An 11,970-nucleotide genomic window follows, 5' to 3' on the forward strand; every position below is an offset into this window, starting at 1 on the left:
AATTCCTGTTCTTACCTCACCATAGATGGATTAGGTAGCACCCACAGCCTCCGCACACCACACACTTCAGTAGCTTTGCCTCATGTCTCTCATCTCTCAGCATTCACCTGTGTCCTTTGCTAGAGATGAGAAGATTGGCTACAGCTTGTATCTGTGTCAAATAACCCACTGTGAAAATTTCTCAGGGACATGTTCCTAGAAACAAAATTGCTGTGTTTGGAGGTTGCATCACACATTTAATATGACCGAACATTGTTAGTACACATTGTTTGACACATACCTCTGTGTTCATTGCCGCTGATGTGTGTGCTGGTTCTCATACCCTCATGAAGTTGATATCCTACATTTTTGTCCAAAAAAACCAATTACCTGGTAGTATTTTTTCACTGACTAATAATGTGATTATTTGATAATGTTTTTAGATTTTTAGTTTTTGACTTTTCAGTAAATTGCTTGTGATATATGACAGTGTTTTGAGTAAGTAGCATGTGTACTTACTTAATAAAATAGTTTTGAATTCATAATGACATGACCTTTTGAGCAACAGTTTTTAAGATCTAAGGAATAAAAAGAAACACCCAATAGCCATGTACGGGATCTATCTATTCTTGAGGTTTTCCTCAGTGTGACATTCTTCCATCTACGATGGGGTATCTGCTAATCAAATCAATGATGAGGAGAGAATGGACAATCACCTGAGTATTCTGAACAAGAGTTGCTTCTAAAGCTTCATTTAAAGTCAGAATTGTACAGGGTTACAGAGACTCACTGACCTGGGCTTGAGTTCCCACCGCTTTGGAAAGACAGAGGACATTGCCCTCTCCAGTTCAGTTTCTTTCCTAGTAAGATGGGATCCCAGAATTACTTAAGACAACATGTTGACTGTAGCACAACTTATGAGAGTAAACATTTGAAAACAAGTTTAACTAAACCATAATGGCTCAGGGTGAGATAAACATGTGTACTTATGGAAAGGTACCCACATTATAATGCACAATGAAGAAAGCATTTCCAAATGTGTTTCATATGCTTTCACTTTTTTTTCCGTTTTCTTTATTTCCCTACAGACAAGTTCAGGAAAAATACAAGCCAAATTTTGATGATTATTTTGAGATAAAGAGAGAAGATTAAACTTATAAGCTAATCTACTTTATTTATTTATTTTTGAGACAGAGTCTTTCTATGTAGCTCTGGGTGTCTTGGACCTAGCTGTGCAGACTAGGCTGACCTTCAGTTTATAACAATCCTGCTGTCTCTGCCTTCCAAGTGGTGAGATTACAGGTTACCTTTATATGCTAAAATAGCTTTAATTTTTTTGAGAAAGAAGAAGGTAGCATCAAAGCTTGCTTTCTAGTAATGCTAGGCTGAAACAAACTCACTCACGTGAAGTTCCCACCACAGGGAACTCAATACTAACTCATGCACATGCAAGCAAGACACAAAGGGAGTTCAGATACATTCTGCCATTCAGTTGTTTGATCCTTTCTTAATTTTCATCATTCCTGGACACATTAGTGCAATTCAGTTTCCTCACTCATTTTCATAATGGCATCAGGGAGGAAATGACTCTTGGTCTTGAAGGTGGAAGATTCTGGAGCTTTAGCTGGAACTGTTTGCCATACCATACTATTACCTGCTGCAATGATACCCAGAAGATGGAAACCTCACTGGCTTTGCTTTCCTCTCACTACCTCTGCCTCCCGAGTTTCTGTCTGCAGCAGGTGCAGGCTGATTGCCCATCAAGGCTTCTCTGAGTGTTTTCTGCTCATGAGAGAATTCATAGCTAGGGCATAGGGGATCAGTATTCCCTTGAGAACCTGAGGTTCAAAGGACCTGAGACGCAATTGCATAGACAATGTTCATAAATTGTATTTGCTGAATAAATTTTAAGTTACTGGATAGGCCATTTTCCCCTTTTATTTTCATTATGGAATTATTTTTTGTTTGCTTTTGTTCTGTTGCTTTTATTTAACAATTATTTGTTTTTTCTTGTTACAAGTTAGGTTGGGCATCATTCCAAACACAGGACCAAGAAGCTGTGCTTAGGTCCAGATATAAAACTTTGCCAAGGGACTCATTTAAAAAACCATGGGATTCTGAAAAGTATGTGTAAATATGACCTAAATATAAGGGTGAATGATAGACTTGGTGTGACATTAGCGATTCAGCTCTGTCAGAAACCTGCACACCAATTTCCACAGTGGCGGAACCAGCTCAGACTCCCACCCACAGTGAGGAAGTGGAGAGTAATGATGCTGACAATTCTTCAGGCAGTGCAGGAGAGAGACTGAATACAATGTCTCCATGAGTTGTCCTGCAGAAGGTCATTTGTGAGCCATATTGTATATAGTTCTTTAGTGTCCCCTGCAGGAATGAGCTCCACTTTCCCGAGGTGTAACCCAGGTAAGTAATTCATCCATACTTAGGTTTTCTCTATCTTCATTCTGTTTTCTTCCCTGTCACTCTCTGTTGTGTTGGGTGAACATCTCCAGAAAACTTCAGTAAACTGAGCACTCTAATAGAACAGATGACCCAACATCTACGCCATTCTCGATAGCATCCTAAATTTCAGTGGCCCTGATGCTTACACTCTTTACACTAATTAGTTGTGAATATGGGGTCCAAGAGAATCACTCATAAGTTTAAAATCTCACACAATTCTTGTGAAGAGAATGCTGAAAGTCTCTTCTTCAATATGAAGCAGTGAGGTATTGGGGAATTATTATGATTAGATGAGGTCTTAAGATTGGGACTGCAGTGAAAAGGACCTGTATCCACCTGTCACATGAGAGTGCTTCCCTTTTCTGCTCTCTGAATGTGGAATGAAAGGTTGACAGTTTGCAGCCACTTCACAGCCTTCGCCAGAACTCTTCCATGCTAGCAATGCAGTATCAGACTTCTGTCCTCCAGATTCGAGAGACATCATTTTATGTTGTTACAAAGGAACTAAGCCCCCAGGAAAGTGCCATAATACAAACACAGTTTTATTATAGCAAAATGATAAAGTTAGAACCATCCCACAAGCTTCTTAGAGCAAAGTCTTAAAGGGAGGAATAGTTGAAAATTCCATCATCTTCTAGGATACATTCCTCTCTGAATTAGGGCAATACATGGGGTGCATTGCCGAACTCCTGAGCTTACCCTGATCTTTGGAGGTCAGAGTTGTATTGGGTATTGAAAATTTAGGTATAAACCACTGCTAGATGACAAAATAATACTCCTCTATATCCAGTATATTTTGAATTTGGCCCAGAATATCCCAAACTACCATAATAAATCATTTTGTTAGACTGTGCAGCCCCCAAAGCCTCCAGGAAAACATTTTCTAGTAGCTGAGGGCAGAAGGCAAGATTTTTCTTTAGCTTAGTAAGTCTAATTCTTCACTGCATACCATAAATACATAACCTTTACTTGCAACCACATCCAGGAACTGTAAGCCCCTCCAGCCACGGAGTGGCCAGGACCCTCCCCTAAGAACCTCTAACTGCCAGGTTCCACCCACAGAATACTCTAACAGCCCTAACTGCTGGACCCTGCCCCCACCCTACAGAGTAAAAAGCCCAATCTCAGGACATGAAATCCCACCAATCTCCACCCTGAAAAATTCCACCCTCTTCCCAAGAAACTCTCTATAAGCCCTGTATCCTGTTTAGTTTGCCGCTTTTTCTCTCCTGAGCAGAGGCAGCCACCCTCCTGTTTTTTTCCCTCCCAATAAATCTCTTGTGTGAGGTTTGTTGTGCAGTGTGACTTTGTGATATTCCTTGGTTTCTGGCTGCCAGGATACCTTTCCATCTGAGCTGTAATGCATATAGCAATAAAAAGTAAGATGCATACTGCCCTAACCGTTACAGAAAATGGACACAAACTGTTTACTTATGCTCACATTACCTTTCCATATAATCACAGTTTTCTCAGGTATAAGAAATGAACTGCATATATTTTGCCATAGCAACAAAGACACTTATGAAAAGGTAATAAATTCCCAGTTTTCCCATTGTATGTAGCTATTCTTTTCTCCATGTCATTTCTACTGCAAACTGTTTGGTAAATGCTATAATATCTCTTTCCTTAAGGATGTGTTTACATTTTACAATTAGTACATGCTAGGAATAAGCTGATGAGTCTCTTATCTTAAGGAAGATTGAACTTGAGTGTTTTTCATAATTAAATCAATAGTAGGATGAGTCATAGTTGATCAGAATTTTAACTTAGTTGTCAGAGAGTTTATCCACAATATTGTCATCCATGAAGTATACCTTGGTGGTCAGATTTGCACTGGAATTTGACAAATAAGTAATCATTTGGAAAATGAGTGCAATTCTAGTGGATGCTAAGAACATTTTTAAATTTTTTATTTTAATTTTTATTATAAATTAAATTTATTAATTTATTTTATATCCTGACCGCATTTCCCCCTCCCTTTCTACCATTCCCTCCCTTCTCCCCCCATCCACTCTTCTTCCATTTCTGTTCAGAAAGGGGCAGGTCTCCTCTTGTATTAAGGCTGGGCAAGGCAACCCAGTATGAAGAATAGGTTCCAAGAAGTCAGCCAAAGCCTTAGGGACAGACCCTGCTTCCACCACTAGGGGTCCCAGGAGTAGATCAAGCTACACAACTGTCACACAGCCAAGTGATGGGTCTAGCTTGAGGAATCCTGTTGAAGACAGGGAGGAAGGATTGTAGGAGCCGAGGGGTGGGATTGCAGGGTGAAGGTCATCACAAGGGAACCCACAGAAACAACTGACCTGGGCTCATAGGAGCTCCCAGACTCTGGACCAACAGCTAAGGAGCCTGCATGGAGTTGACTTAGGCCCTCTAATGTGCGACAGCTCTAAGATAGCTAAGAGCATTTTTGAGTGAGAACAGAACTATTAGAGAAAGCCTTGACTGCAAGGATGACACTCCACACAGTGATGGTGTAATGAAAATAGTGAGAGAATGATCTGAAGTCATTTTCCTGACCAGCTACAAAGCAGTGGGTTCTTATTTGGAGCAAACTGTTTTTCAAAAATTCTAAAGCAGTTTACACAAACAGAAATGTTTTGTAAAGTTTTTGTAAATGAACAAACTCTGGTGAAGTTTTAAGACCACCTATTTCTACATTATCTCACTTAGGACAGAAATGGAAAATGTTGGGCTGGAGAGAGGGCTCAGCTGTTAAAGGCTAGGCTCACCACCAACACCATAAAAAACAGGAAGTGTTTATGGTGTGTTTTTTCAAAGGTAATATTAGGCTAGAAATAAAGGAAAGGGCTAAGAAATGAAGAGATGAATTTTCAAGTTCTATGAAGTGTAACAAACATGAAGCCAACAGGGTAGAAGGGATAACTTGAATCAGAAGATGGTCTTAAAAATAAATACTTTTATTTCACACTCATATTTTTGCAATAATTTTAATCAAATTTATAAAGGACCTCTCTGGATTTAGGAAAGTGATTAAAGGAGAAAAAATTAGATTCAATGCTAACATAATACAGATTTTTCTAGTCATTAAGATATATTTGGAAATACTTGAAGTAGTATTTTCTAAAGCTTACATATGCATATTGATATCCTCAATAGTCTTCACAAGGTCCTCTAGAATAGTAGAAGATACAGGTCAGAAACTCTATTCTAAGGAAAATGAGTTTCAGAAGAGGTCATTGAATATTTATACTTTATAAGATCTGGTATAGTAATGAAGTCAGGCATCATTTAAAAGCTCAGTGTTTTACATTTCATAATTATTGAATGTAATTGAACAATCATTGTAGTTGAAGTTTCCCTGGTCCCACCTGGCTCCCTCAGTCCCACAGTCCCGCAGTTGCTCAGACCCATATGAACACACAGAGGCTTAATATTAATTAAAACTGCTCAACCATTAGCTCAGGCTTACTACTGATTAGCTCTTACACTTAAACTCAGCCCATTTCTGTTAATTTATATGTCACCACGTTTTCCATGGCTTTACTGTCTATATTCCTTTTTCTCTCTTTCAAGCCTACATACATTTTTACACACAGTGTAAATCATTTAGAGTTTATTTCATCTGAATCTATTTTATTGTGAATCTATTGCTTTAAACTGCAGCATTCTCCGCCCACCTCAGCTTCCCAACATGGTGGAATTACATTTACAGCCAGCTCTGGGAACCATGCTCCCACAGACTCTGGGAAGTAGTGGGTCTATGCTTCCATCCAGCAGCGTATAGCCCAGAATATTTTTTTTTTTTTAGTAGCAAAAGCTATATACACCAGTCAGTGTGCTGTGTGGCTGGCAGATGCCACTGTATACAGTGGCAGGAATCAGTTATGCTGCACTCAAGCCCATACACCAGGAACCCGCCATACTGTAGCTCAAGTCCATATGCCACAGCGTCTCTGTACCTTGTTGTCTCTATATCTCAACCTACATGAGACGTGAAGTTGAAAGCTGGTTTTGGCTCCATTATTGTATGTTTAGAAGCCCTTTTTAAACTCTTTTAGGCCTTATGAAAATTTGAGAGCCCCATGGTGGTATGCCAAATATAGAAGTTTTCTTTGGTGTCCTGCCCAGCCCTGTGGTCCTGCAGCCCACTTATAGAATAATCACTCAGAAGCTTATATTAATTATAACTGTTTGGCCATTAGTTCAGGCTTACTACTGACTAGCTCTTACACTTAAACTCAGCCCATTTCTGTTAATCTATATGTTGCCACCTTTTCCATGGCTTTACCTGTATGCCATTACATTCTGCTCCCTGGACGGCGGGCTGGTGTCTCCTGACTCAGACTTCCTCTTCCCAGAATTCTCCTTGTCTGTTTATCCTGCCTATACTTCCTGCCTGGCTACTGGCCAATCAGTTTTTTATTTATCAACCAATCAGAGCAACACATTCACAACATACAGAATATTCCACAGCAAATCATAGCCATGATTTGATGTTGCAAATTTTATTGATGTATATCCAATCTAAAGGGACCTTTTCTCTATGTCTTTTTATAGCATGTTTTACCCTGTTTCTTCCTATGCTGTAGATCAGAGGTTTCAACATAGAAATCACAGTACTATAGAATATGGAAGTTACTCTCAAATCCTCAGAATTAACTGTAAGTACCTATAAACTAGGGGTCCATAAAATACTACCAAGTGAAAGTCTCATGTGGAGAAGGTTTTCTTCTTCCCTCCAGTATAGGACATCTTAAGACTGGTGGGCATGTGTATTTAGAGAAGGTAATGACCAACACAGTGAATGTCAAGTAAAGTTTCAAAGATAACAAGAAGTCTGAGGTTGGTATTAAAACTGGAGCATAAAAGCTCACCAACCGGAAGAAATTCACAAAGAGAGCAATTGATGGTGGTCTTACAGCATGACTGAAAAAAAAATGTAAGGATTGTGTGTACAGAGAAATTTGCTAGCCCATTGAAGTAGAAACTAGCTACTATCTGGATATAAAATTTTTAGAGACATGACTGTCAGTTAGTAAAATGGATTACAGATGGCCACATAATGGTCTCCTGCCAGAGCTGCAAGGAGGTAACAGTCTCTGGTTGCAAGTGTGCTATATACCAACATTTGCATTACAATCCTCTATATGATATGTATCTATCTTCTACCACAAACTTTTGCAGTGTTGTGGGAGTGATGTCAGGTATGTAATACATCAACAAAGCCAGATGTTATAAGAAGTGCATGGAAATCTGAAGTCTACAATCTGTGGTGATGAGGAGGATCATTCCAATGTTACCCACCTTGGATGATATGCAGATGACAAAAAAAAAAACCAATGAAGAAAACATAGTGAGTATCACATTGGACCCTAAATCCCAGAAGATTAAAGTCAGTGACTCAGTGACATTTCCACAAGTCACACTCCCTAAATAGAACTAGACAAGCAGCGAGACAAGAGAGAAATCTGTGACCTCTTTTGAGATAAAGATGGTCTTACCTTTCACAATATTTTGGAATTTAAAGTTTCCTGACAAGCATTATCTAGGAGGTTTTACGCTTTCTAAAGAGATTTTTAAAATATTTTGATAGGAAATAATCATATAAACAGTGCATTTGAACTATAGATCCATTTGAAAATGAAGAACTCTTTATAGAAGAATATTAATTCAAAGAAACAGATTCATACTTAGTTTCTAATATATTAAGTGTGTATCTATATTAACATAGGATAATATTCAAATATGATTTTTGTACCTTTTCAATAGTTTCCAATATTTCTTAGTCACTCACTGTTTCTATGTTATATTCTTGGGTTTGGGAAAGGTGGTGAACACTGTCCTGTTAATCTTCCCACTAACTGCTCCTTTAACTGACTATTGATGTGGAAAAAGAATCACTAAAAGGGGTCTTACACTTTTGTCTATATTGCCTGTTCTCCTGATTGCTGGGATTAAAGGTATGTACCATCATTCCAGACCCTTACAGAAGGCTTTTAAAAATTTAATTACAAAAATTGATAATCTCATACTCGTATACAATGCATATGATTCCATTAACCCTTAAAAGATGGGGAGAAATGCCATAATTTTATTTTTTGAGTAATATTTCAAAAGAGGCTCATAAAATGTGTAAAGCATCAATACTTTATTCAGACACTTGGATGAAACTCACTAGTAGAGTACTTGATTAGAATGTGAGAAATATAGATTTACTTCTCAGCACTAAAGAAATGTTTATTTATTTGATAATTTAATTTTTTATAGTCTTTCATATTCATTGACAATCAAGGAATGTCTCTGTGTGACATGAACATTGGCCACCTCTCCCTGAGCTGACCAAGGACAGAGCCCAGTCACCTTGCCTGTTGAGCCATGTTGACGTGGAGACCAAGCTTTCCACTAGAAACACTTGTTTCCTAGGTGCCTCAGGGCTTCTATTACATCCTGGTTTCTTAGGCTGTAGATGAGGGGGTTTAACATGGGAATCATAATACCATAGAACACAGAAGCCACCTTCTCCTGCTCTTGAGATCTGTTGGTCCCATGAAGTACATACATGTATGAGAGCGTTCCATAGAATATGGTGACAGCGGTCATGTGGGATGCACATGTGGAGAAGGCTTTTCTCCTTCCTGCAGCAGAAGACATCCTTAGGATGGCAGCCAAGATAAATGTATAGGAAAAAATGACAACAGACACAGTGAATGTCAAGTTAAATCCCACAAAGATTGTCAATACCATGATATTGAGGTCAATACTGGAGCAAGATAGGGCAAGAATTGGTGGTACATCACAGAAAAAGTGATTAATGGCATTAGATTTGCAAAAGTTTGATAAGAAAGTAAAACTTGTATTTACAGAGGCATTTAGGAAGCCCATAGTGTATGAACCAAGAAGCAGTAGAATGCAGAGTCTCTGGGACATGATGACAGGATAGCGCAGTGGGTTACAAATGGCCACATAGCGGTCCACAGCCATAGCAGCTAGGATGAAACAATCACTGGTTACAAAGGTTCCATAGACCAGCAATTGAACTATGCACCCAGTGAAGGAGATGGATGGTTTCATGCTCACAAAATTCTGCAATGTCTTGGGAGTGATGGCAGAGGAGTAACAGAGGTCAACAAAAGCCAAGTGCTGCAGGAAAAAGTACATGGGAGTGTGCAGGGAGGAATGAAGTTTGATGAGCAGGATCATGCCGACGTTGCCCACTAAGGTGGCTGCGTAAATCACTAGGAATACCACAAAAAGTATGTGCCAAAACTCATGTTGACCAGCAAATCCCAGGAGGATAAATTCAGTCACTTTGGTGTCATTACTATGTTCCATGGTTAGTAGAAATCCAATATCAGCTGAAAATTGGCAAAAGAAAAAATAGCAGAGAAAATAACTCCTTTTTGATTATTTATTTTAGAAATTTTATAATGTTTAGTTTTGTAATGACTTCATAGAATGCTTTTCATTGTGTGTATTGGAGCATGTGTGCATAGGTGTATGTACATACAAGTGTATGTGTGTATTTGAAGGTCAAAGGTCGATGCTGGGCAACATTCATCAGGTGTTTTGCAACAAGGTATCTCACTCTTTTTGGAACTTAATGTGTCAGCTGGCTAGCAGTGGGTACCAGTGACCCCTCTGTCTCTTTCCCTCCAGTTCTGGGTTTACAATTGGATCCCACCATGCCTGGATCTTGTTCTACATGGCTTCTGGTGGTTAAAGTCAGGTTCCTATGCTTGTATGCGAGTTCTTTACTGGCTAGACTATTTCCCTTGCCCCTCAAAGGATCTATTTTCTATGACATTGATGGCATTTAAAGACTGAACCTCAGCACTTAGACCACTTTCATCCAGTTTTCAGAAACTGCTTTTGAACAGATCTGTATTCTTAGCTACTGATTGTTATTTTATTAACATATCAATTAACAAAAATAAAATATGCTTATTTCATTCTTAGATTGTTCTTTATGCTGTATATTTTAATGAAAATACCTTCATTAATAATTGTGCTTGAAAATTTCAACCCTACTTTATAGTTCTATATAAACTTTCTCTAAGTTAATTCCATGTCTCATTTTGACCTTCTTCCCTCCTAACTACTCTAATTTACCCAGCATGGACATATTGTCATGTAGACTTCAGCAGATATTTTTAACCAAAGTGTGTGTAAATATTATTTTCTTTGTAAAATTTCAAAATTTTATGAAAACTAATAAAATATGTCAGCTTTGTCGAAAGTTTTAAATAATATTCAGTAATCAAGATTACTTCTTGTACTTTCCTCATTACAGGTAGATTAGGTAAAGTCCATGGCTTGGTGTTGGTCACATATCACACTCCAGGATCTGTGCTTCACACTACTGCTCATTGCTCACCATTCACCTGTGTCCTCAGTGTTGAGTAGATTGGCTACAGCTCACCTCTGCTACAAATAGTTCTTTGTGACAATTTCTCCGTGAGACATAAGGAACAAAATTACTGAATTTGGGTGTTCCTTAGATGCCCGGGTCTTTTCAGATTCACAAACCAAATATGCTATTTCCCTTGTTTAGGGATAGGGTAGATAAAATGAAGAGAAGGAAGCCTCCCATAAGTTGTATTTGCAAGAAAAAAAAAACAGCATAAAGGGAAAAATCATTTTTTCTAAGCAACCAAGACCAAGTTACATTGGCCTTAGGAATGACAACGTTTGTAATATTTGAAAGTTAGTAGATACAATTTTCTACATTGATGTAGTACAGGATTGCAGTCATATCATTTCAGAAGATATGAAACATTATTTGGCAAAGGTTGACAATCTTTCTTGGGAGACATTAGAGAACATGAATGGAGAGGAACGATGTTACCCTGGTAAGTGGTTTCATAAAATTTCTGTAGTGAGCATTATCATGACCAAAAAGTTATGAGAACTAGTGCCTATAAGTGAAGGAATAATATAAGATTCCTGAAGTGACCAAATACACACACACACACACACACACACACACACACACACACACACACACACATATGACCACTTGCAAAAGACCCTTGCTGCACACAAAACCCAGGAAAACAAGAAGAGGACTAGCTGGGGAAAAGAAGAAGTTTTAGCAGGAGTTGGAGGTGATGACAGAAGTTAATATGGGGAGGGTATGATCACAACATTTTGTGCATGCATGAGAAACTATAAACCTCAACCAAACCAAAGTCAACCAAAGCAAAACAACTAAGACAAAGACAACAAACATTTTAGCCTGATTTAAAAATCTAAATGTAAATATAACAAAGCATGTTCATGTTTTTTATTAAGGAAATAATTTTGCCTAAAGGCTTGAAGATACAAACAGACCAATTTCTTGGACGAAAATGCAGAATTGTGCCATTAATTTATAAATTCTCTGTAGTTCCAGTTACATACTTGAGAAAATTTTATGTTCAACTTGACAACTCTATGTGGAAATTGAATGGAAAATAAGTCGAGGGAACAACTTGTTCTGCCAGACAGCAGAAGTTATTGTGAAACAGTAATTATGAAGACAGCATGGCTTGAGAGTAGAAGAGCATGTTGGTGAAGCTGAGAAAA

The 11,970-nt window shown here is 38.3% G+C and overlaps 1 protein-coding gene across 1 annotated transcript; it reads right to left on the reverse strand.

Annotated features, from left to right (window-relative positions):
- Positions 1-8,808: 8,808 nt before the first annotated feature.
- Positions 8,809-9,738, reverse strand: LOC131908186 (olfactory receptor 5AK2-like). The gene has a single exon (XM_059259234.1). It carries the CDS (start codon positions 9,736-9,738, stop codon positions 8,809-8,811), a length of 930 nt encoding a protein of 309 aa, XP_059115217.1.
- Between the last annotated feature and the right edge of the window lie 2,232 nt (positions 9,739-11,970).

The sequence above is a fragment of the Peromyscus eremicus genome, chromosome 4, assembly GCF_949786415.1.
Source record: "Peromyscus eremicus chromosome 4, PerEre_H2_v1, whole genome shotgun sequence".
Classification (NCBI taxonomy): Eukaryota; Metazoa; Chordata; class Mammalia; order Rodentia; family Cricetidae; genus Peromyscus; species Peromyscus eremicus.

Bases quoted from the DNA above. Each gene is read 5' to 3' on its own strand.
- LOC131908186 (XM_059259234.1), bottom strand. From the start codon at position 9,738: ATGGAACATAGTAATGACACCAAAGTGACTGAATTTATCCTCCTGGGA.